Raw genomic sequence first — 23,239 nt, 5'->3', positions numbered from 1 at the left:
AAAGCAGCTGGAGAGAGAGGCTACTATATTGTCTGCACCGTAACGGTGAGCTTCAGGTCGGCACCGTACTAGCAATATAGGAGTATTACATATATGCTATTATTATACATACTTTACTTTCAAGATTACTTGTTGGATCGCTAACTCCTGGCCAGAGAGAAATCTCTATTATTGAATCTAAATCCTCTCTTAAACAGAAAAAAATTGAACATCAGTACATATGTGTTTTTCAATGAGTTTAGTGCGAATGAGTTCAAAATACCTCGTTAAATGATAGTTTTTCATAATATCTATCGCGTTTTCTATGCCATCGGTGCCTTTATCTATCAAGGGCTTTACAATGGCATTTCGAATATGGGTCAGATAATCCATGTTCAGGGCGTCTTTGCTCGCACCAGTAGTTAATCGCGTGTGCGTCGTTAACTCTTGCAGCAATCTGGAAAAAATACGCACGTGTGTGTTGTCCCAATTCCAGCGTTGTTTAATCGCAATATCCCGTATGTTAACACAAAAATCAATATTTAATCACAAATACCTGTTGAATCTCATTGTTTTCGAGTTTCGCCCGAACCAACTCGGAAAACGCACCATCGCGTCGAGACTTCCCGCGAGTTCGTTACCCGGAATGACGAATGAGAAACACGCGTGCATCGGAAGCAAACTCCACATCATGTTGCTTCTCATCACCTTCTCGACGAGATCCCCGTGGGATATGCTGTCGGCCGCCTTGGAAATTTTCTCTAACTTCTGAAGACTGTAAATGTAATGTTTATTGGTTTTTTTTCTTTATGTAAAAAAGAGAACGGATGTACTTACGGTGACGTTTGAGGTATTCTGACACTCAGATAATTCTCTTCTATGAAAAGAGGTGCTATATTGTAGTCGTGGAAATATAGACTGATCTTATTGTTCAAATCCAATTTCTTCTGCTCCTCCGCGTTAAACGCCATTTTCACGACATCAAACGGACCGAGTTTGAAGTCCTTCTTCGAAGGTTTGTTGATCGTTTCCGTGTTCGATGTCTGACTGCTGAGAAACTCCAGATGATTTATTACTTGTCGTATATCGTGATTCGTCGATTCGATCAAGTGATCGAGGTCCTGCGTCGAAATTTCAATCTTCTCTTTGTAGCACAGAGATTTCATAGAACTCTACGGAGAAAAACAATATATTTATTTATATCATAAAAAAATGAAAAACGTCATTCAAGCTGAATCTAGTGAACTAATGTACTCTTATCTGCTCCACTCTGAGCTTCGGAAATTTTAGATCGTAGCAATAATTGACAATGGTTTTCATCTTTGTGTTAAACCGGTCATTGCATATGCAAATAATTGGTACGTCGGTGTGTTTGATCAAGTTGACTAATTCCTGCAAACCACCGCGATCCTCGTTACCCGCCATACCGTCGACTTCGTCCATCAGCAACACGTGTTTCTTCGTAATTTTCTGCGTGGTGCCTGCAATGTGTTACATGAAACAACAGAATTGGCATCGTTATTTCAAAATTGAGTGTCACACATATCTACCCGTGACAAAATCCTTCATTGTAGTATTGGACAACAGTCCCGAGACTTCTGCCTTCAGAAGGTTTTTGTTTCTCGTGTCGGAAGCATTGAACTCTACAAGGTCGTATCCCAATTCTTTACATACAACTTGCGCAGTTGTCGTTTTACCTATGCCTGGCGCACCAGACAGCAAGGCAGCTTTGTAGATTTGCCCGTTAGTTTGCTTGGCTATCAACAAACATACAAGTATCCACGATTTATTATTTATCGGAAGTTTTATTTAAAAAAAAAAGAAACAAGAAAATCGCGTAAGAACTGTATTGATGTAGATAAAAATTTACAAACACGCGTCACGAACATCTTACCATCTTTGATTTTTGGATCTTGACGATTCTTGTGCCAATCACGTAACCACACATACAAGTTATGCGCGCAGCTTCTATCTCCTTGCTGACCTACAATTTGCTTCATAGTCTTGGGTCTATATTTTTCGACTAACGGTTGCGATTCGAAACTGCTGTGAAGTGTCTGAAAAAAATTGCATTTATAATGCAAATTGTACAGAGTTACGTTATTTTATCCACTTAACAAGTTTGTTAACAATATGTTTGTCACGTACGTGTGTTGATTTAGTGCTTGTATCCAAAGCAATCTGCTTCGGTGATAACATCTTAACGTCTTCGGTTATTGTCTTTGTTGGAGAAATCATTATCTCAGATTCTTTTGATAGGTTTTTGGATTTTGGCTTAGCTCTCGTCGCAGTTGGCTTAATATCTTCAGTTTTACCTTCCGGTCTGGTGCGAATCATCTCGATAAGATCGTCTTCGGATATTCGTTTAATACCTAAATTATCAGCCTGAAAACTTATTTCATGTAAACAAGAAACTATCGATCGATTTGGACTCCAAGTACGTGAAAATATACTATATGTGAAAATATACCTTTTCCAACTTGGCTGGGCCAGGCTCATCTCCTACAATAATAAAATTAATTTTTTTTGATACGCAGTTCACGGTACGACCGCCATATTGACGTATCAGATCTTCAGCGTCAGTTCTTTCCAAAGAATCTAAGACACCAGTAATTACGAAACTCACACCGGCTAGACAATTTTTAGCGCCCTAAAATACAAACTCAGTCGATCATTATTGATAAAAAGTCTCCGTTAAAATCTTAACGCAGAAGTCTATCTACTTTTTTTTTTTTAGGTTTAACTATTGTACGTGATAACAATCTCTTACCGTAGGAATCTGTTTTGATCCAGGATTCCTAGCGCCGCCTCTCTGAAGATATTTCTCGTACATAAGAGAATGATTTTTCTTTTTCTTTATTTTTTCTTCAATCAAATCCACTGTTGCGTTCTTGCCTGATGTTTTCTTTGCCTCTTTGTCATCTGTTGCAGAGTCGGATGTTGAGATATTCAATTTTGATTTTTTCAATTTATGATTACACGTATCAAAATCTTTATTGGGGCTGGAACTATTTTTCTTTTCCGATTGCAATTTTCGCTTTTTAGGGGAACTTTCAATATCTTTTGCGTTACTAGTTTTACCGACCGATTTTTTAGTCTGTTTAGTTTTGGTGGTCTTATTTGCGTTATGAGAAGTTTTTAGCTCGTCATCATTTTGTTTTTCATTCTTACACCCTTCTTCTGAAAACGTTTTATTTAATTTATCTAATATTAAATACTATTTAATAAGTTAAATTTATAAACATACCTGTTTCAATTGATAAATTGAGATTTTTAGGAACATTTTTATTTTCAGTATTATTATCTTTTTTCTTCTTTGAATCATTATATGTCATTTTAGCTGGTGATGTATCCAACTGTTTCAGCACAGCATCAAAATCGCTGTCATCATGAAATTCAGATTCCTGTAAATTTCAATATTACTTGCAAAATGTTTGCTTATCTCTTAATTTTTGTTTGTAGTGTATACTTACAATTTGCTGTAATGTTTTCTTTGATTCCTCTATTCTTGTTATTGGTTTTTTCTTGAACAAATCACCAGGAGATATAGCTATGCGTGATTTTTCATTCTCATTTTTCTTACTTGCTTTGGACTGTTTAGAATTTTTCTTATCATATTCCACAACAACCTCCTCATCCTCAGAATCTAATAAGACAGAAGTTTTCTTGGTCTTTCGAGCAATCTGCTTAACAAATAATCAATGATATAATTTCTTATTATACTATATTTGTAAATAAACTATTTTTATATCTAAAAAGTATTTCTCTGTCACAGCAAATTAACAGTTGCTTCACCTTGGAACGTTTTGTGGGAGTTTTTGGTATTTCTTCATCTTCGTCAGATGAAATTATACGTCGCTTTTTAATAACGTTTTCAGGATCACTATTCTTTTTCTGAGAAGCAACTGGTGTAAAATAAGATCTTATATCCTGCAGAAACACGCAACATTGGATATATTACATGTTACGATTCTCACAATTTTGGAGCACCTTATTTGAATAATTCAATAGAATATTATTGTTTTATTACGTACCCGTGGCATTTTTATCAATATATTTAAATGTGTGTTATTACTATATACATAGATTGTGACAAGAGCTGCAAAAGTTTATCAGTGCCTGATGTACGTTGTTGACTTTCCTCGCGATTTTTCAGTTCTCTCACGTCACTAACGTCACGCCGCAAAAGTTTGGTTAGATCAGATCGGCGGTTCTTTTTAAATGCGGTTACAAGACTAAAAAAATAACACAACTTGTGTTCTAAAAACTTCCTAGACAGTCGTTGCTGGGTTATTGGCCGTGATCACAAGAAATCAACTATTGCTTATTGGCTCGTCAGAGATAGGAATGCAACACTTTACTTTATTAAGATGCCAAACAGAACAAAAAACTGTGTCCTCTAAAGAATTATTAAAAATAGGTAACACAAAGTTTTTCAGATGATTAAAACGATTAATTTCGTTTTGTAACAATAGCAAGGAGAGGAATAAGAGAACAAATTTTCGTAATGCTTTTATATTAAACAATTTATTCGCTTGCACGTCTTACGGAGAATATAAAAGATACGAATGTACGTAGAGATCTGTATGTAATCGGCTTGTTTCACACTTCCAAATCAATTATGAAAGTCCTGAGTAACATATATTAGTACACATATGTTTTTATTAATATATATATATGTGTATATATACACACGTATATATTATTAGAATTCTGCAATGTATGATGAATTTCTAATCATGTCAAGCGTCTCTTCGGAACTCGTTCCAGGAATCATTTCACTAAATGTCGTCATAAGAATCCAATTGGCGGGAACTGAAACGAGTTAAAATTATGTTGTAAGCTTGCGCGTTTAGTTTGTTCCTAATGTTCTTCCCCGTCGTCACAATTGATTAGCCAATTCCGTCACACTCAATTGTTGCCTTGAGCCCAAACTATCGTTCGTGAGTATGTCGAATTCTTCTCGATTTGCGAGCGCGTTACGCACATCGTTCGGCGTAATAGTCACAGAACTCCTGCGAAAACATAACATCGAGAACATTTGAAAACAAAACACAACGAAAACGTACAAGACACAAATTTTAGTTAACAAGTATCAAAACATTTTAGTTTTTTAACAGTAAAACAAAACAATGTGATTACCGATCTTCGTTGTTTCTTTCCAAAGATTTTGCAAACGACGATCTAGTCAGGTCCTCCACGAAACATTCGACAACCTAAAAGGAGAGATACGAGCTCGTTAGCGACAACGTCAAAATTTATTTTGTATCTTATATAGCGCGCAAAAAATTATATAAGAAAAAAAAAAATTAATCCTTACCCGCATTATCATACGACCTGCTGCGCAGTACAAAACGCCGGGAACGATCTCTTCCGGCCCGATTTTGATTCCGATATCTCGTGCGGTATCGCACACGAACTTATGGAACGGTAGCGAACTCCGTTCAAGTTCAAGCGGTATCAGTGCGCCACGGTTGTTGATCTGATTACTGTTGTTTCTCCTCTGATTAATTGAATTATCCTCGACAGTTTCAACGTCGATCTTCTCGACATCGACGTTCGTCGATGACTGATGACTAGATGACTGCTGACAGGTCTGTAACCACTTTTGCAACGCGACCGGTTCCGTGCACGTGAACGGGATTGCAGTGGACATCGTGACGCTCGGTGTTTTCTTCGAGCCGTTTGTTGCAATCGGCGCGCCATTCTTACTCGGCGTGTAGCCGTGAACTCTCGCCCAAATCACGATCTCTTTGACGCTCCACACTTGATCGGCTGGGCTCTGCTTCTTATGCAAGAAATACTTGATCATTTTCGCGCGACACCATTCAAGAGCTCGTTGCTTGCCGATGTTGTGCGCCAAGTACTCGTCCTCGCTGCGACACGCGTAGGGATGGATCTGCTTGTATTCGGGATCGCGTGCATTTTCCGTGACGATTGGCAGTCGACGAATGATAAATCGTATCAATCCCTCCGTGTCGGTGATGTTCGCGGAGTCAATCGAGCGCAGTATCGCCACGTACAGCTCCTTCTTACTCTGGATCTTGTGCTTGTCTTTTCCTAATGTAATTTTTGGTCGCTGAGTTGTCATCTTCTCTTCAGGTCTCGCGTAGAACGCAAATTCTTGTTTGTTCGACGAAACGACATTCGTCGCGATCTCGTAATTGTGGCGCGGATCGAGCGAATCCGCTATCTTCAGAATCGGAATGTTCTCATTGGCGCTCAACAGAACGCTGTTGGTGCCCTTCAGTGTGATCATCTTCTCATTCGTCTTCTGCGGTGCGTTAACTATAGCGCTTTTCTTCAAAATACTCACACCTTGAGGAACACGAATATTCAGCTTTGCGACATTGCTGTCTCTCGAAATTTTCATATTGCCGTCGAGTTTTTTCGAGTTATCACCTGATTTCACTAGTATCGACTTGTCCTGCACCAAAACTATACGTTTATTGGTAGTCGATATAAACACATTAGAAGGTATGGAGATTTTCAGAGGCTTTAAATGCAAACTGCAGGAACTGGAGGAACTCGTTGCTTTCTGCGGATTATTCAACTGATTGAGGGAAGCGTCGGACGGTTTGCAGTAGCCGTTACTTGTCATCGATGTGTCTTTAGAGAGACTTTCGGAAGTTAAACTATTCTCTGAGTTTTTATCTTGCGAAGACGCATTAAATAAATTATCTTGAACATTGTTGTCTTGGAATATCGATGCCGTGAACAAATCATTTTCCGCTGTGTTTGAAGACGCCAAATACTGGCAGGTATTGGAAGACTCAATAATACCGTTAAACCTGTTAGGTTTCTTCTCATCGCTATCATTTGCTGATAAATTAGTCGAAGGTACACATTCGCCGTTTACAACATGGTTTATAGTTATGTTTTCTTCTTTTACGACGCGATTGTGAGAGTTGGGACACTGTCTGCTAAAGTAACTGTGGTCATGGTCTACAAAGCAACGTGTTTCATCTTGATTTGAGTCATTTATATCGTCCGCACTCATATCATCAGATTCGACTTTTATACTTTTATTTTCTGATTTCTGAACTACATCCAATAATAAATTGGATGATTCGTTTACTTCCAAATCGGTCATTTCTTTCTTTATCTGAATTACTTCCGTAGAATTCGCAGAAAGCCACGACTTATCTGCGGAGTTCTTTTGACCTTCAGGAATAAACTCTGACAAACTATTATTCTCAGTGTCAAGTTGAACTTTCACAGACGCTTCATCAACGGAATGATTAATAAACTTATCGCCGTTGTTCTGTTCCACGTTACGGGACTCTCCTGTGTAAATCCACACATCGACCAGAGTTTCCGAGCCTAATGTTTGCAGCCCCGTACAGGTTTGGTCGAGTTTTAAATTGTGAATTATGTCCATAGGTTTGTTTCGAGTATTTTTAAAATGCAACTGCACTCTGAGCGGAAACTCGCCCCATCCTCGTCTGCACAGGTAAAACGGATACGACGTGACCTCGACAATGTCGTTCGGATGATAACTCGGATGCAGGAAAAATCTCACCTTACTGACGAAGGAGCTGATGTCGGCACCGTCGTCTTTTTCGCCGCGCACGTACATCGTCCACTTATGACTAAAGTTGTCCTCTCGCCAATCAAGTGGAATCCACTTAGACATGTTGCCGACAACGACGCGCTTGCAAACCTTTTGGCTGTTGCTACGCGACGGACACGTTTTCTCGGGTACGCTGCTCTTTGGCGGCACGTAACGGGGTATCTTACGAGGCTGTAATTCTTCATCCTCCAATTTTCGCTTTCTTTCTTCCGATGTGTTGCATTTGCTCGCACTTTCTTCAGATTTAACTGTGTTTGATGCAAAAGGCGCGGCATCGCATAAAAATCGGGGATCTGTGGACGTTGAAGGTACAGCATGATCTGTGTACTGATCAACCTTGGGACGTTTCCCAATTACTGATTTGATCGCAGGATGAATTCTCGTTTGCTTTTTGGTCTCCGCGGCTTCGGGAGCTTGACACTGTTTACGATTGTAAAAATTTGTTATTATGACATAGCGTAAGAGATGAAAAATCTTCAAAGCTTTGTGCAATCTTTTTTCTATCTCCAAAATTTCTTTCTCTTTTGCCTCGATCTCCTTTGAAAATTCCCTGTCCACTATTGCAGTAATTTTTTGTGCTGTAGCTTTTCTTGCTGAGAAAAAGAAAAAGATTTGTAATTTAATTACAAATTGCAAATACATTATGTTATTCGAAAAAAATTCTTGCTTTTATGTATATATTTGCGTAAAACTTAAAGATTTTAGTGGAAACATACACACGTGAATATATATATGTGTACGTGTGTAGCTGTTTAATTAGAAAAAGCTTAAATTTGTTAAGACATGCTGTTACCAAAGAGGAACATCATATGCTTACCAGTTTCTTCATAAATCTTTTGTTGAATTTGATCATTGGAGGTTGCAGAGACATAGTCAGGATCATTAAGTGATTCTTCAGAAGTATTCATTTATTGCGTTTAAGTTTTGACAAAAAAATAAGGGTCATTTCAATACAAAGAATTCTGTTTATTTGTCGGGTTTCCAGTTCTCACGTGGACGATATAACAAACACGTGTACCAGAAAAAGAGAGTACTTTTGGTTGGGGTTAAAGTTGACACCAAATAAGTTACACAAAAAACCGTGCACAACAGAATGTGACAAAAAAATACACTCAATTTTTATTTATCTGCCACTTGATAGCACTCGACAATCATCTATATGCATAAACATATTCAAATGCAAATTTTTTTTAATACAAATGCGGAACGCAAGAGGTTAGAGTCGTTCTTTATTCGACTCTATTTGTTAAGAACAATCGTAACACTCACGGACGTGGCGTGTCTATTCAGAACAAAAATGTCATACTTGTCCGCGAGAACCGTGCAACGTACATATCTGTCGAAATATCAGAACAAATCCCACTGCAAGATGCAACATTCTGTAATCCGACCACAGTTTGTGCAGATGGTAATGTCGCGTGTAGCGCCATATTGCATACCGCTCCGCATTAGAAAAGAGAGTGCGTTTAAATTTAGACAAGAGCGGGAGAGATGTTGCATCGATTATCGATCGTTTATCGATTCGATTTTTTTAGTCAAGAAATCGATTATTGCACATCGATGTTTGTTTGTAACTTGAATTACTTTCTATCAATAATGTTATTCTTTGACGAGAATTATTATTGAACATTTTGCAATACAATTCATACACAGAAAAACATTCTCTACGAAAGTAAGATTATTATTACGCACGATATTAATCTGTAACAGTTAATATATCAATAACTGAACTATAATAATGTCTGTAGGCCGATTTTTGGCAATCGTTTGATACATATATCAAAGTGTACCAAATTATAGTTGTATATACATAGTAATTATATTTTGATACACTTTGGTATATGTACCATACGATTGCCAAAAATCGCCTTATATATATATAATTTAAATATATTTAGTAACTTAATTTTATAGATACTTTATTATATAAAACTTCAAATATTTTTTCTTTGCACATGTGCAACATTTTAAATACCTATATTGATATATGTATACTTTTACTATGTAATTCTGTCAACTTAATATTTTTATATAGTTTAGTGTAAATCGCAGCGGGATATTCCGTATTGGCATAATCCGCGGTTTTTCTTTTATCACAAACCATTTCCTCATCGGACGGAATAAGATCTTTGATAAAATCTGAAAACTTGTCAAAAGAACAGAGCGTATCGCAACCTGGAATTGTGAGCTCATCGATAACCGGTGGAATTCCTCGATAATGTAAAATCTAAAATAGTATGTTCAATATATAAAATTGGGATGATTGATAAAGTCGTCACAAGTGGCAAATAAAAGTAATTTAAATAGTAAAAACTTAGAGATATGTCACATTTGTTAGAGAGAATAAATTACCTTCACATAATATTGATTGTCTTGTTGTAATAATTCTAAGATAACTGCACTAGAAAATTCAGGTACATGAGGCTTGTACACGTTAAACGCGATCAACTGCTTTGCAATGTTGGTCTCGTGTCCGCTGTATAAATAAATCTTTGTCTTTGAGGTCGAATTTTGCACAGCTTTCATATTGTCAAACATGGCACGAATTATTGGACCTAAAACAGAGTAAACATTTTTTATTGTAACGAGAAGCGAGTGTTATAGAAATTTAAATTTCCAAATTTATGACTTGCCAGCATTCAGTCTCTTTAATAATGGATTGTAACTGTAAAGATTGTATGTCAGAACAATCGCGTCAAACAATTGACCATTAGGATAATAGTCATATGCCCATTTGGGAAGAGTCAAATTTAGATACGAATACGTTACGAAAGTATGATACAAATAGTACCAATCTTGAGGCCTGCTCATGATTTTGCCGGTCAATTCTGTCAAATTTTTTGACATTTCGTCAAACTGCGACAGAATCTTGCGCGTTTCAGGCAACTCTAGTACTCGATCTAATTCATTGAGAAGCCTAAAAGTGATCTTAGATTGTATTGCGCCTCTCGGAAATGTGTGTATTTTTCTTTACATACTTACAAAATAGTTTTCAAGTTTATTCTTCATGTATTTTAATTTATATATCTACATTTATATAATTATCTTTGTTTTATTATTATTATTCTTTATAACTAATTTATTATTTTATTAATTATACACAGTTTACTTACTTCGGACACTCATCGGACAAGAAGAAATTATCGTTGACACGTGATATATACGTCGTCGGAATAGGTTGCCAAAGTATGTTGTCATTCCAGCGTTGTCGATCGTTTGGCGGAAATAAACCGGCGAGAACAAGTTGCAAAGACGCCTTTGTTCTGTCGTAATCAGAGCTGTGGCCTACGACAATTTTCGGTATATACATGTCGCCCAAAAACTTCTTGTATCTATCATGTAAAATTGTTCCTAATTTATATTCACGTTGTTTTCCTTCCTGAAAAAAATTTCATTAATTAACTGTCAGAATATAAAATTACTATTTTATTTATAGAGAGAACAGTTAAAATTTTGCTGTAATAAAATTGTTAATTAGTCCTTTTCAGTGTTTTTTTTAAATAGATAAAATAAATATTCTGACCATTTTAATTAAGTAGAACATAATTGAGTCAGTAGCATAATAAAAATAACAACATCTGTCTTTTGTCGTTGGACGAAAAACAGATAACAGAGATTTAACTGAGTCAGTAATATATATAAAACAACAATGTACATAAGTCTAAACCGATTTCTAGATATCTTCTCTTACAAAGACACATCGAAGCAGGAATAAAGGAAGAAGGGAGAGGAAACCACGAAACATATATATAGTCGATCTCTGAGAAGATCAGCTATCAATTCCTCACGAGTTTCACGCTGAATCGGTTGATTGTAACGTGCAATTATGAAACACAGGGTCCTATATACGTTTTTATTTCTGCTAAATTTGTTTGTATTTTCAGAATGCAATTTTCAAGTCGAACTAGTGCAAGTAGTAAGTAAAACACGCTTTAAATTTTTATTCGCGATATTATAGTAAAATTTCTACAAAAATTGATACATTTTTAATTAATGTGTGTACAATGAAATAAAATTTATTAGCTGGGTGTGTGGTGAGGTGTCCTCTGATTCGTTAACAATAAAATTTAAATTTATTTTCATGTATATTGATATTTTTATTATTACATATCATTATTTGAGAATTCTAATTAGAATTTAAATTTTATTGTTAACGAAAATGAATTTAAATTTTAATGCAAAACACCTTGCAATCGGTTCGACAAACCAGTTACTCTACTTGAATTTAAAATTTATCAGTTAATGTATATATATATGATCTCATATATAATTCCAGCTTATGAGACACGGAGAACGAACACCATCACTTGACGAAATAAAAATGTATCCCAATGACCGCTATAATGTTTCCACTTATGAACCGTGGGGACTTGGCCAGTTGACTAATGTGAGTACATATATGTATATTGATATTTTTATTATTACATATCATTATTTGAGAATTCTAATTCACAGAAAATCATACGGATATAAATCATACGGATATGAATTATACGCTATGAGACCTTGAATGACTTCTGTATATATCGATATAAACAGTATTGCATGTTTATATGTACGATATATACATCATACAATATATATTCACATGTTCGATATATACAGTATTACATGTTTATATATAAGTGATAAAAACAGCTTTTATGTTTCTTTCAGCAAGGAAAACATACAGAATATCAACTCGGACAAATATTAAGGCAACGTTACGACAAGTTATTAGGGTCGATTTATTATCCGGAAGATATATATGCTTTTAGTACAAACATTGACCGTACAAAAACGTCTCTAAATCTGATGCTGGCGGGTTTATATCCTCCAACTTCAGTGCAAATGTGGAATCCGAATTTAGCGTGGTTTCCTATTCCTACGCATTACGCGCCTATGGAAAGTAATAATCTATTAAAATATTTCGTCTGTCCAAAGTATGTGCGTGTGTTAGTTTAGTTTAAGTACAAACTTTATATTATAAATTTTATTGAAAAAAATTGGTTTTAATATCGGTTTTATTTATGTTTTTTTTAGATATAATGCAATTTTAAAAGATGTTTTTGGCTCACAAGAAGTTCTTGATAAAATTGCAGCTTATACAGATTTTTTCAATTTCTTAAGCAACAAAACTGGAACAAACGTCACAAATTTGTCAAACGTTAAAGCTATTTATCAATTATTAACGGCACAGGTATGTAAGACAAATGTTTATTATTACATATGTATATATATTAAAAGGAAAGAATATTCTGCATATCAATTTATTGGCTCAAGTTTGTTTTAAAAAAATGTTAAATCTCTGAAATGTTACAAAATATATTTGATCTCAAATAAAAAAAATCTTATGTACAGAATACGGATTTAAAGTTTACATTAAAATAAAAAATAAAAAATAATACTCTGATAAGTCAATTTACATATACATATACATATGTAAGTGAATCTTTTCAGTAAATAATAGTTATTTAATATCGTGTGTATATGACGTTTGTTCTTTATTGTAGAAAGCCATGAATCTAACTATGCCGGAGTGGTACAATGACAAAATAGATCAGCAATTGGAAAATTGTTTTGCATTATTATGCGATATTCAATCGTACACGACTGAATTAAAACGATTCAATGGCGGTATGATAATCAAAATGTTCATTGACAATATAGTAAATTTCACAAATCGTACACGTAAAATGTATGTGTACGCCGGTCACGACGTCAATATCGGATTTTTTCTCAGAGCTCATAATATCAGCGGGGTGAGAATAAATTACGGATCAACAATCATATTCGAGACGTTGCGGGATAAAAGCAGTAAACTTTATATCAGGGTAATTGTTGTTTACGCATCATAATCTATAACAGTTGATAAAATTGAAATAGAGTGTCTTGGCAGAAATTATAAGTATTTAATATGTGATACGCATAAAATTAAGAATTTACTTAAATGTTTTGCACTTGTTTCAGATTCTTTTGTTGAATGGTCCTAAAGAACAAATAGTGACTCTTAAACTGGCCAAATGTGATAACATTTGTCCTTTAGAACTTTATAAAAAACTCATTCAAGATGTAATACCTTCAAAAGCAGAAAGTGACTGTCCGAACGTTTTACGTTTAAACTATACATATAACTTTACAATTTAACTATAGACTAAATTTTTTTCACGATAGTGAAAAGTGTTTATTAATATTAAATGTATAATATTAATATTAAATATTCTACGATATTAATATTTAATGTAAAATATTAATTAATAAATAAATACTATGTTATTTATAAAACTTAATAATTATTTTTTTATTTAAATTAAATTTAACTTACAATAGTTAGCTGTCCTAATCCTTCCGGATAGAAAGTATGATTCAAATGGGGATCCTTCGGATATCTTTCGTATTTTTCGTCAGGTGTTCGATCACCATGTCTGAAAATCTGCCAAATAAATAAAATAAGTAAAAATAATTATTGACGATCATGGATTACATAATTTAGATAACACAATTTGTTTTACAAAGTTTGATTGAAATATTTATTTTAATATTTTAATTTTTATTATTTTATTGCAACACACACGCACAACGATATTTTATTATACCTACCACATTCACTAACTTCAGTTCGGGTTGCGCAGTTAAGGTCGAAATTACATTTAAACCGAAAATTATTGACAGATAACTGATGAGAACGTTAGTCAAGACCATGTTGCAGCCACCTAATCTGAAAATGTAATGTCGTCTAGATTTAGAAGTATGCCTGTTTCTTAATGATAAGTATCGCGATTGCGATAAAAGTGATATGAAGAAGCTTAATTAAACAATATTAAAAATAGGTAGGCAACAATCATGTTCCTTTGTTTGTATGATGGATGTATTATAGAATTATCGCAACAAATAATTCTAGTAATGTAAAAATAAAATAAAAATGATAAACTAATCTTACACAATAATAACAAAGATACAATTATTAAAATATTTTCAAAAATAAATATTTACTTACATAAGCGCGCTAGCAAGAAGTTGTACTTTTGTTGTTAAAGAACTTTAAAGAACTGTTGTTAAAAACCTGTAGCAAATACTCAGCGAATTAATCTATATATATATACTTGATATAGTGGCAAATAGATATGGTGGACTGAACACATTCACTATCGCTCGTAAAATATGTATAAAATTTTGACGTCTGGTAAACTAGTTCTATCCAGTAAGATTATCACTACTGAATTTTACAAAAGTAAAAGACTTAAAATAAATATGACTGAGATTGTTTTCTTTGTGTATTTTGTATACAAAATAAAATTGATTTCAATTTCTCAAAAATCAGTGTACTTCTGTGGAAATTTTTTTGCTTTTAATACACATTTTATTGTTTACAATAAATCTACTTATTCTTAAGTACATACGCATACATAATACAAATGTTTAACGTGACAATTTAATAAATAAATATGAAATGATTCTGTGTCTCTGTAAAAAAAATGTATCTCTGTAAAAAAACGCTAACATTAAAAACTAAATTACCCTTGCAGTTTTTATAACAAACTTTGGTCTCGCATAACGTGTCATATATGGTTAAGAGTGTGTTATTGCAGTCTTTCGTTAACTACTGTTCCAATCGCGTTGGACATAATGTCCCGCAAACCGGCAGGATATTCCGTGCCAGCGTAATTCGGAGTCTGTCTCTTGTCACAAATCATTTCCTTGTCGATCGGTATTAAGTCCTCGATCAGATCCATATACTTGTCGAAGGGGCAGAGTATGTCGCAGCCCGGGATTTTAAGTTCCTGGATGTTTGGCGGAATGCCTTGATAATATAAAAGCTGAAAATTCAAACGCAAACACACAAATCATTCATCCGTATGTAATTTTCGCTCTTAAATATCGTAATTGATACAGTGTTGAAGAACAGAAACGTATTTCCAATAAATAATGAAATGTCGAATATTTCTTAAAGTTTATTTGCTAAACATCAACGTCTAGAATTCACTTCTGCAGGCCGTCATATTTGTCGTTGTCCCAGTAAGAGAATAAGTGTTCAGTGTTTTTTGTAATCAAGTATCGATACACTATACTCACCTTCACGTAATGTTCTCCCTTGATCTCATGCAATTCTAGAATAATCGCGCTGGAATATTCAGGTATGTGCGGTTTGTATACTCCAAACGCGTGCAACAGCGACGCGATATTGGTTTCGTGACCGCTGTACAAGTACATCTTTGTATTCGGGAAAGCTAAGTTCTGCGCGGTTATCATGTTGTCCGTCATAGCGCGAATCAGTGGACCTGAAGCAGAGCAAGCGTATCGTCGTTCAAAATATAATGACGTTATGCAAACTTCTAACACTATATTCTTCAATGATTTTAATGGGAATTTAATTTAGTTTAGTTGAGACGGATCAAAATTTCAATGTGTACGTAGAACGCAACTCACCGGAATACAGTCTTCTTAATAAAGGAGTAAAATTGGTAATTTCGTATTCGGCCACAATCCCGTCGAATAATCCGCCATATGGAAAATAGTCGTATGCCCATTCGGGAAGAGGCAGTCCTAAGCTAGACTCCGCCATGAAAGTTTGATAAAGAAAATACAGGTCGACGAGTCTCTCTATTTTCTTACCGGTCAGCTTCGTCAGATTTCTCATCAAACCCGCGAATTGATTGATTTTCGTTTTCGCCGCGGGTGAATTTAACACTCGATTATACTCGTCGATGTACCTGTGGAAAAATCTCTTGAATGTGAAGAACTGATCCTCTCGTACGTAACTTTTTGAGAAAATATTTTGCATTTTCCTGATTTTCTTTCACGACGCACTTCTAGTAAGCACTCTTCTTTTGTTTTTAATTTATTTATTAAAATTGTTATATTTACTGCGGACACTCGTCGGCCAAGATAAGATTATCATCGACACGTGATAAATACGACGTAGGGATCGGTTGCCAATGTAAAAGCCGATTCCATCGTTGAACGCTTCGCGGTGGGAACAGGCCGGCGAGAACCAGTTGCAGGGACATCTTCGTTCTGTCGTAATCGGAGCTGCGAGCCACAACGAGATTCGGTCTGTATATACCTCCCAGAAAATCGTTATATCTGTCGCGCAAAACTTGTCCTAATTTATATTCCCGTCTCTTGCCCTCCTGCAAACAAAATTCATTAAATATTATTGATTTGTTGTTTGCGTATTTCATCAAAGTGCGTTAGTCTCATTTATGTAAAAAATTAAATTTTACAAATATTAATTTTATATTCTTTTTCTTTCAAAGTGTGTTGTTAATTTAAATTAATAAAATTAAATTAATAAAACATTAACACTCACAGTGGTCAATTGTCCTAATCCTGTCGGATAGAAGGAGTAGTTTATATACGGATCGGTCGGAAACATTTCGCGACCATTGTTGTCGGGTGTACGGTCGCCATGTCTGAATACCTGAAAAAATGAATATAAATGACAAAAAATAATTTAGAAACTAATTAGAACTAGAGTTCATAAATTTTTAATTGTTGTCTTAGGAGGATTCTCTAGAGAGTCAAATTTTAAGTTATTTTTAACCGCGTGCAAATTGAAATTTTAGTACTCTGAATTGGAATATCCTCTTGAGTTGATAATCAATGATATTTAATTTTACACTTACCACATTTACTAATTTAAGTTCAAATTGTGCACTGACGAACAAAATCGCGTTTAAACTGATAATGACAGTAATTGTCAGACAATTACCAAAATTAACGAACAAAACCATTTTTGTGCATATACATATATAAGAAATATCTCAAAAATATGTAATAGTATTAGAGACAAAAAGCGTTTCTTCTATAGCGACTGATGTCAATTATTTTATATTAGATGTGACTTGATTGAGAGGATCAAAGTGTCGACTGCACACTTTAATCGAAAACTGATTTTTCCCAAGACACGCTAAAGGCTTTTAAGGTGCATACAGTAGCCCACTCCACTAGGTTCTATTTCCTGTCAGACGTCATATGGTGGACGTCATTTCGTAAACGCGTGGATTCGCTAATCAAGGAAATGTCAGACCGCACGGAATCGCGGAAGAATCTCGCCGAAGAAGAACATCTCAGGACTTCCCTATCAAGACTTTGCCGCGAATTAATAATTGCGTGACGATAATTGCAAACCGCTCGCCGGCAATTTACGTAGAAATCTAACAAGCGTTCTAAGAATACAGAATATAAATGGAATGCCGAAACACATTGCAATTCTGCAACTATGTATTATTACGATATTATTCAAAATCTTTCAATTATGCAAAAATTCGAAAATAGATAAACAAAGAAAAAGATAGAATAAAAAAGTTGCTTACATGTAAATCAAACAACATATTTCATATTATATATTTCATATAAACAGTCGAAACTTTATAATATATGCGAAGAAGAGAAATAAATGTTTTATATACTTACATAATGCTCGATTCTATTGCACAAAAAAACCACTTGATGTGTATAATTTTTTGTGAAAAACAAACGCGCATATCTAACATCATTAACACACTTTGTATAGAATTGCTGAGGTGCGTGATAATCATCGTATACAATAATTATACAGTTGTGATTGTACAGTTGCATAGTGATTATTGTTATCAGATGTATAACAAGAAAAAAAATTGCTTCTTTGAGAAAAAAATTTTCTCATATGTGCGAACAAATTCTATACCTAGTTTTACATGTAATATCGAGACGATCTCGTGTATAATTGTATTTAATCATGTGTCACCAGATATAGAATTTGTTTGTATAGTTTTTTTCGCGCGTAAGACGCATCGCAAAGAACTCGATTAGAGAAAATAGCTTTTGCAATTCTTTAAATATCTAAGTTCAGCACAATACTTTTGCGATGTACCTATAACATGCAGAATGCACTTTCAAAATCGCATTCGCTAATCCAAGAATAAGTCACAGACCGCAATGCCTCAAAGGATGCGAATAACGATATTCGCGTGATTCGCGAACTAAGCCACACAAGAGAAAATATAAATTCCTGCAGTTTTTTAAGTATTTATATAACATGTTTTCCACAGTTAGGATTAGATGTAAGATAGTGATAAGTTAAATTAGCATGTAAGTACGACAGTGTGTACGTAGATGTAATATAGAGATAAATTGTAAAGTTGCATCTATATAAAGAAAAACAACAAAGCGTAATCTAATCTATAATGTACCTTCAGACTCCTAATTCAACTAAATGTGAGAATTAGGAATATTTGAATTGGGGATAACCGATGATTTTCTCGGTGATTCCGAGACGCTTTTCCGGCTTTTCCGGCTTTTCCCACTCTGCTGACGATTTCGTTTAAACAGGTAGCGCTATTATCTGTAATGAGATGTTATACAACATTCGTGTAGTTTACTCTTGAAATTAAGATTCTTAGATTCTTAGATTGGTCATCTATCGAATGTCAAATAATTTTGTTACTTTATTATCGATATCTTCAATCAGACTCACAATATAGAAAATTATCTTCTATTTCTTTTATTTACATGTTTTTTTCTTATTCTCCGCGTAATATCAAAGAGATAATAAAATATAATTTCTGCGCGATACTAAAATTAATTATTGATCTCTAAGAGATAACATTTGAAGAATCAATCTGATTTCATGAGATATAATTTATATAATAAAATAAACTGTTTTATCACATCCACAGATTATTGTTGCCACTTGGCGATAACAATCTGTAATTAAAAAACGCAAGATAAAAGAACAAATTAAATAAACACGTTTGATAATTTTGCAAATGTGCTCTACTTTCATCGCAAGATTTTCACGATCGTATTTTTTAATACCAAATTTTATCTCTCAACACAGATCTTATCTACATCTTCGTATTAGCTTTCGCAAACTAAGAAATTATCTTTAGCACGCGGCCAATGTGTATCGTCGTTGTCGATCACACTTCTTGCGTACTGTAAACAGTGTAAACACGTCACAAATATATTGACGTAATGTCAATATGCACATTGAAAAACATGTAACAAATAGGTGTACAAGTGAGAAGCGCTAGAATCTGATAAAATGAAGAACTTCACGTACTTCATACATATGCACGTCAGAATGAATAATTATTAAGATTTGAGGGAGCAGCATAATATTTTATCGCAGCAAAGTGTAAAACAACTTTATTTTATGTATTTTAATAAACATAAATACATACTTGACACTAGAACTATCATTGAGAGAAAAAATTCTCTTCTCAAAATGCATCTCGAATTTAAGTTTATCAGACGTAAAATGTTTTTTTTTTGTTTTTTTTTGTTTTTTGGTTTCTTCATACTCCTGGAGAATATCGCGGCAGCTGATCTTGTTCTTGCGGATGTGTGGACGGAACAAGGAAAACCCTTATCTACCACGAGTTAGCATACCGCAGAAACGTGATATTTTCACACACCATCCGCACCATCTCTAATTGTTTTACCTACTATTTTACGAGTAGATAATCAACAAAACAAAAACAAATCGTCGAAAAACAATAAGAACTAAAAGAGTAAGTGTGTCTTATATTTTAACAAGAAAGAAAGAGATAATTTTTTGTAATGAGTTTTTATTGCTGATAATACGCGATTATGTCTGTGACCAATTATTTACCGGCGCGTTTTAACGGCCTCGTAAACTCATGATAAATTTCGAACTACTTCGAGTGTTAATTATTATATGAGGTATCGTCTTGTCTCGTGTGTTTACGAACACTAATCCCTCGCGTACATCACACTCCGTCGCTGTTAAGAAGCAATTTGATGCTTCGTATCTGTCCTTGCTGTGTGTGTCTTTTCTCTAGTCAATCTTCTCTATCGCGATGACGATTAGCGAGTATAGTGGCGACGCTGCATATTAAACGTTTTACTTAGTTACGTTTCAAGAGCAAAGAGACATTAGTAAAATTATGGACGGAAAACTATACTTTGCCTGTATCGCGTTCGTGTTCTGCATTTGCGCAGTTCCTAGTTTAGGAATATCGGAACTAAAATTGGTGCATGTCGTAAGTACACGTCTTATCTCTCGAATGTTAAAACGTATATACATAGCCAAAAGCCATATTGACAGCGATACGATATATTACAGTTATTCGCGCATAAATTGTACGCGCCAGAGCAAGACGATGTGGAAAAGAACGAGACAAGTATTCCGCAAATCTTATCGTACGAGCACTTTATTTCCGTCGAGACTACCATGCCGGAAGTAATATCTCAATTCTCTCTACACGTACATTTTATAGTCGAGTAATTTGTTGATAAAAATGTCACGATATTTTTACAATGTCAACGTGTGTCGTTTGTTATTAGCATTAATATATTAACACTTATTGTTTACTGGAAAAATTATAGTCTATTATATTCCAGTATATTTAAATTTTATACATACATTGTAACATGTAAATCTTATAATTGCGCAGAGCGCGTATCTCAACTTATACAATCTCGGCGTTTATTTGCGTGAGACGTACAACGAATTTCTAGGCGACACGTACATGTCGAAAACGGTAAAGACACGCACAACCGAATTCGTTCCATCGATATTATCGTCCCAGCTTGTAAACGCCGGTTTGTGGCCACCCTTGGGGAATCAAACGTGGAACGAGAATCTTAACTGGCAGCCTATACCGAGTGGTTAGTAAAAAAAAAAAAAAAAAATCGATAAATAGTTTCTCTTTAAATCTAACAATAAATTCTCTCTTTCTATTTTAATTAAAAGAAATCTTACGTTTCAAAGATTTACTTTTGTTTTCTTGCACAAACCCACGACAAATTTTTGCAGACTATCTGGAGCTGAAGGAAGACACGTTGCTGCTCGGTTCTCTATGTCCGAAATTTATTTCACAGATGAACGAAGTGTTGCAAACGGATGAAATGCGAAAAACGATGGCACCGTATCAATCTCTGTTTGATCATCTGTCTCGTTACACTAAAAGGAACATCAGCACGCCGTCAGATGTGGCCGCTCTGTACGCTACGTTAGAAACAATGGTGAGTGTAAGATAATTTTTATAAATTTTTCTCACAGAGAGAGAAAGCTGATGGAAATCATTCTGTTATATTAAAAAATATATGTATAGTATTTTTTCTCTCTCTCTCCGAGTAATAATCCATTATATTTGATCAGGCTGATCGAAAGAAGATATTACCTCATTGGGCAAACGACGTGTTTCCCGACGGTACAATGTCCAACGTCACCTTGCTGGAATACGATCTTCTTTCGGCAACTCCTTTGCAGCGGCAGCTGAACGGCGGGACTCTCTTAGCCGAAATTATCGGCAATTCGTTGAAGTATGAAAGGGGCGATATATCGAGGGAACGAAAGATGATGCTGTATAGCGGTGACGCGAGAAATATCGTCGGAGTTTTGAAAAATCTCGATTTCTGGTCGCCTCACATACCCGAAGAGGCAGCTGCGTTAATCTTCGAGCTACATCTCGACAACGACACAGGCGCTTATGGAATGAAAGTAAATCTCGTTTTATATTTTCTGTCTGTTATAGTGTTATTTTATTTCTTTTTTTTAAGCAACTTGTAATTATATATATTTGATACATTACGTTTAGAACATCGTACGTTTCTTCTAAAATTAAATTTTACAAATACCGCAATTGTTTTAGACTAACTATTACACCGGCGTTGACGGTACAACAATTTCTCTGTTACTGCCAAACTGTCATCGCACAGAAATATGTCCATTGCAAACTTTGATACACAATACTTTTGCCACTATACCAGAAAATCCGCATTCTCTGTGCGGATGGTTCGTCGAAGCTGCAATTCAAACAGAAACTCAATCAGAAGAAAGCAAACCATCCGATTCTTCAAACAACAGTGGATCTACTTTGCATCGCGAAACCAATGTAATGTTTACTTTGATGTTAATCTATTTCACCGCTCGTAGCTCTTTTCTAAGATAGTAAAGAAAAACATTTGTAATCGAAAGTACAATACAACTTCAATATATAAAATTATATCAAAATGATAATTTTTTGTTATTTTATAAATATTAAAAAAGATTATGAATTATATTAAAAGTGTTAATGCGCAAAATAGCGAGTGAGAATAGAAATTGTCGGCGAACACAACGAATACGCTTGCTCCAAAATAAGGCGATTTCGCAACGCTTCTGCAAAATCTTTCAGAGCGTTCGACCATTGTTTCTCGACAACGTTGAGATTCAACTCAGCGTTTTCAAGCTCCTTTTCCACGTAGCGCAGTTTCCAGAGATCCGCGACGTGAGATATCGCGTTTCTCGCGGATCGAGATTTTTCAATGCTCGGTATAATCGTGCGATATTTCTGCAGAGCAACGTCCAGCGCGTACAGCACGAGACGCAACTTATTTCTCATCGTATGCGTATTTTGATCAATTTCCGATGTGCCGCGCATAGATTGAAACCATGTCAATTTCGTTATCAAGTGATCGATCACCTTGACGCATATCGGTAACGAGTTACACAGTTCCAGAATTATTTGTATACGATATATCCACGTGGATGTCTTAAAAGAAAATAAAAATATTGCTTATAATATTTGAAATTATGTGTATTGATGTAACACATGAAATTAACGTTAATTAAAATTAACGTAAAGTTTAATTTATAGCAAGATTCTTATAACGTCATCTTGTTCCTTGTGGGAACTATTTATCTTTTGAAAAGAACCTCAATATACGTACCTTATTTTGCTGCACGTGCGTAACCATTTCGTCCACAGTTTTTAT

At 34.8% G+C, this 23,239-nt stretch overlaps 6 protein-coding genes across 8 annotated transcripts in view; 2 read left to right on the top strand and 4 right to left on the bottom strand.

Moving 5' to 3' along the window:
- LOC109852447 (replication factor C subunit 1) overlaps positions 1-4,190 on the bottom strand; it is a 5,582-nt gene extending 1,392 nt beyond the window's left edge. Inside the window, exons 1-14 of one of the 2 annotated variants that reach the window (XM_020423616.1) lie at positions 4,014-4,190; positions 3,775-3,909; positions 3,453-3,662; positions 3,227-3,383; positions 2,750-3,159; positions 2,450-2,629; positions 2,128-2,364; positions 1,874-2,036; positions 1,530-1,736; positions 1,234-1,460; positions 817-1,151; positions 536-754; positions 263-436; positions 113-188 (exon numbers count right to left, since the gene is read on the bottom strand). In XM_020423616.1, coding sequence (XP_020279205.1) covers positions 113-188; positions 263-436; positions 536-754; positions 817-1,151; positions 1,234-1,460; positions 1,530-1,736; positions 1,874-2,036; positions 2,128-2,364; positions 2,450-2,629; positions 2,750-3,159; positions 3,227-3,383; positions 3,453-3,662; positions 3,775-3,909; positions 4,014-4,022 — 2,739 coding nt within the window. In that variant the 5' untranslated portion in view covers positions 4,023-4,190. The remainder of the gene's footprint in view (positions 1-112; positions 189-262; positions 437-535; positions 755-816; positions 1,152-1,233; positions 1,461-1,529; positions 1,737-1,873; positions 2,037-2,127; positions 2,365-2,449; positions 2,630-2,749; positions 3,160-3,226; positions 3,384-3,452; positions 3,663-3,774; positions 3,910-4,013) is intronic. The other variant, XM_020423617.1, reaches the window with a different exon arrangement.
- A 306-nt stretch (positions 4,191-4,496) lies between these two features.
- LOC109852428 lies at positions 4,497-9,395 on the bottom strand. Its single transcript, XM_020423586.1, has 4 exons — positions 8,370-9,395; positions 5,300-8,145; positions 5,122-5,195; positions 4,497-4,994 (listed from the first exon to the last, which is right to left on the bottom strand). Exons 1-4 carry the CDS (start codon positions 8,458-8,460, stop codon positions 4,862-4,864), a joined length of 3,144 nt encoding a protein of 1,047 aa, XP_020279175.1. The 5' UTR covers positions 8,461-9,395; the 3' UTR covers positions 4,497-4,861.
- A 121-nt stretch (positions 9,396-9,516) lies between these two features.
- Positions 9,517-14,632, bottom strand: LOC109852456 (venom acid phosphatase Acph-1-like). The gene is made up of 7 exons (XM_020423635.1): positions 14,529-14,632; positions 14,132-14,249; positions 13,857-13,964; positions 10,666-10,931; positions 10,186-10,469; positions 9,905-10,107; positions 9,517-9,779 (listed from the first exon to the last, which is right to left on the bottom strand). The coding sequence occupies exons 2-7, from the start codon at positions 14,231-14,233 to the stop codon at positions 9,528-9,530; spliced, it is 1,215 nt and encodes a 404-aa protein (XP_020279224.1). The 5' UTR covers positions 14,234-14,249; positions 14,529-14,632; the 3' UTR covers positions 9,517-9,527.
- LOC109852458 (testicular acid phosphatase homolog) lies at positions 11,184-13,589 on the top strand. 2 transcript variants are annotated; one of them, XR_002250004.1, is made up of 7 exons: positions 11,185-11,468; positions 11,829-11,939; positions 12,209-12,474; positions 12,575-12,731; positions 13,045-13,168; positions 13,275-13,365; positions 13,502-13,589. XR_002250004.1 is itself a non-coding variant. In XM_020423637.1 (6 exons), exons 1-6 carry the CDS (start codon positions 11,379-11,381, stop codon positions 13,295-13,297), a joined length of 771 nt encoding a protein of 256 aa, XP_020279226.1. In that variant the 5' UTR covers positions 11,184-11,378; the 3' UTR covers positions 13,298-13,369. The 2 variants fall into 2 exon arrangements, 1 of the variants encoding a protein (XP_020279226.1); XM_020423637.1 differs by lacking the exon at positions 13,502-13,589 and having other exon boundaries at positions 11,184-11,468; positions 13,275-13,369.
- A 239-nt stretch (positions 14,633-14,871) lies between the features above and the next one.
- Positions 14,872-17,376, bottom strand: LOC109852457 (venom acid phosphatase Acph-1-like). Its single transcript, XM_020423636.1, has 6 exons — positions 17,158-17,376; positions 16,842-16,952; positions 16,397-16,662; positions 15,959-16,242; positions 15,605-15,810; positions 14,872-15,348 (listed from the first exon to the last, which is right to left on the bottom strand). Exons 1-6 carry the CDS (start codon positions 17,263-17,265, stop codon positions 15,112-15,114), a joined length of 1,212 nt encoding a protein of 403 aa, XP_020279225.1. The 5' UTR covers positions 17,266-17,376; the 3' UTR covers positions 14,872-15,111.
- A 2,863-nt stretch (positions 17,377-20,239) lies between these two features.
- On the top strand, positions 20,240-23,007 carry LOC109852455 (venom acid phosphatase Acph-1-like). The gene is made up of 6 exons (XM_020423634.1): positions 20,240-20,520; positions 20,604-20,720; positions 20,935-21,148; positions 21,297-21,505; positions 21,642-21,983; positions 22,135-23,007. Exons 1-6 carry the CDS (start codon positions 20,425-20,427, stop codon positions 22,432-22,434), a joined length of 1,278 nt encoding a protein of 425 aa, XP_020279223.1. The 5' UTR covers positions 20,240-20,424; the 3' UTR covers positions 22,435-23,007.
- Positions 23,008-23,239: the final 232 nt, after the last annotated feature.

The sequence above is a fragment of the Pseudomyrmex gracilis genome, unplaced genomic scaffold (genome assembly GCF_002006095.1).
Source record: "Pseudomyrmex gracilis isolate BER0280 unplaced genomic scaffold, ASM200609v1 scaffold_29, whole genome shotgun sequence".
In the NCBI taxonomy this organism is placed as follows: Eukaryota; Metazoa; Arthropoda; class Insecta; order Hymenoptera; family Formicidae; genus Pseudomyrmex; species Pseudomyrmex gracilis.
This window is presented reverse-complemented; position numbering and strand designations above follow the sequence as displayed.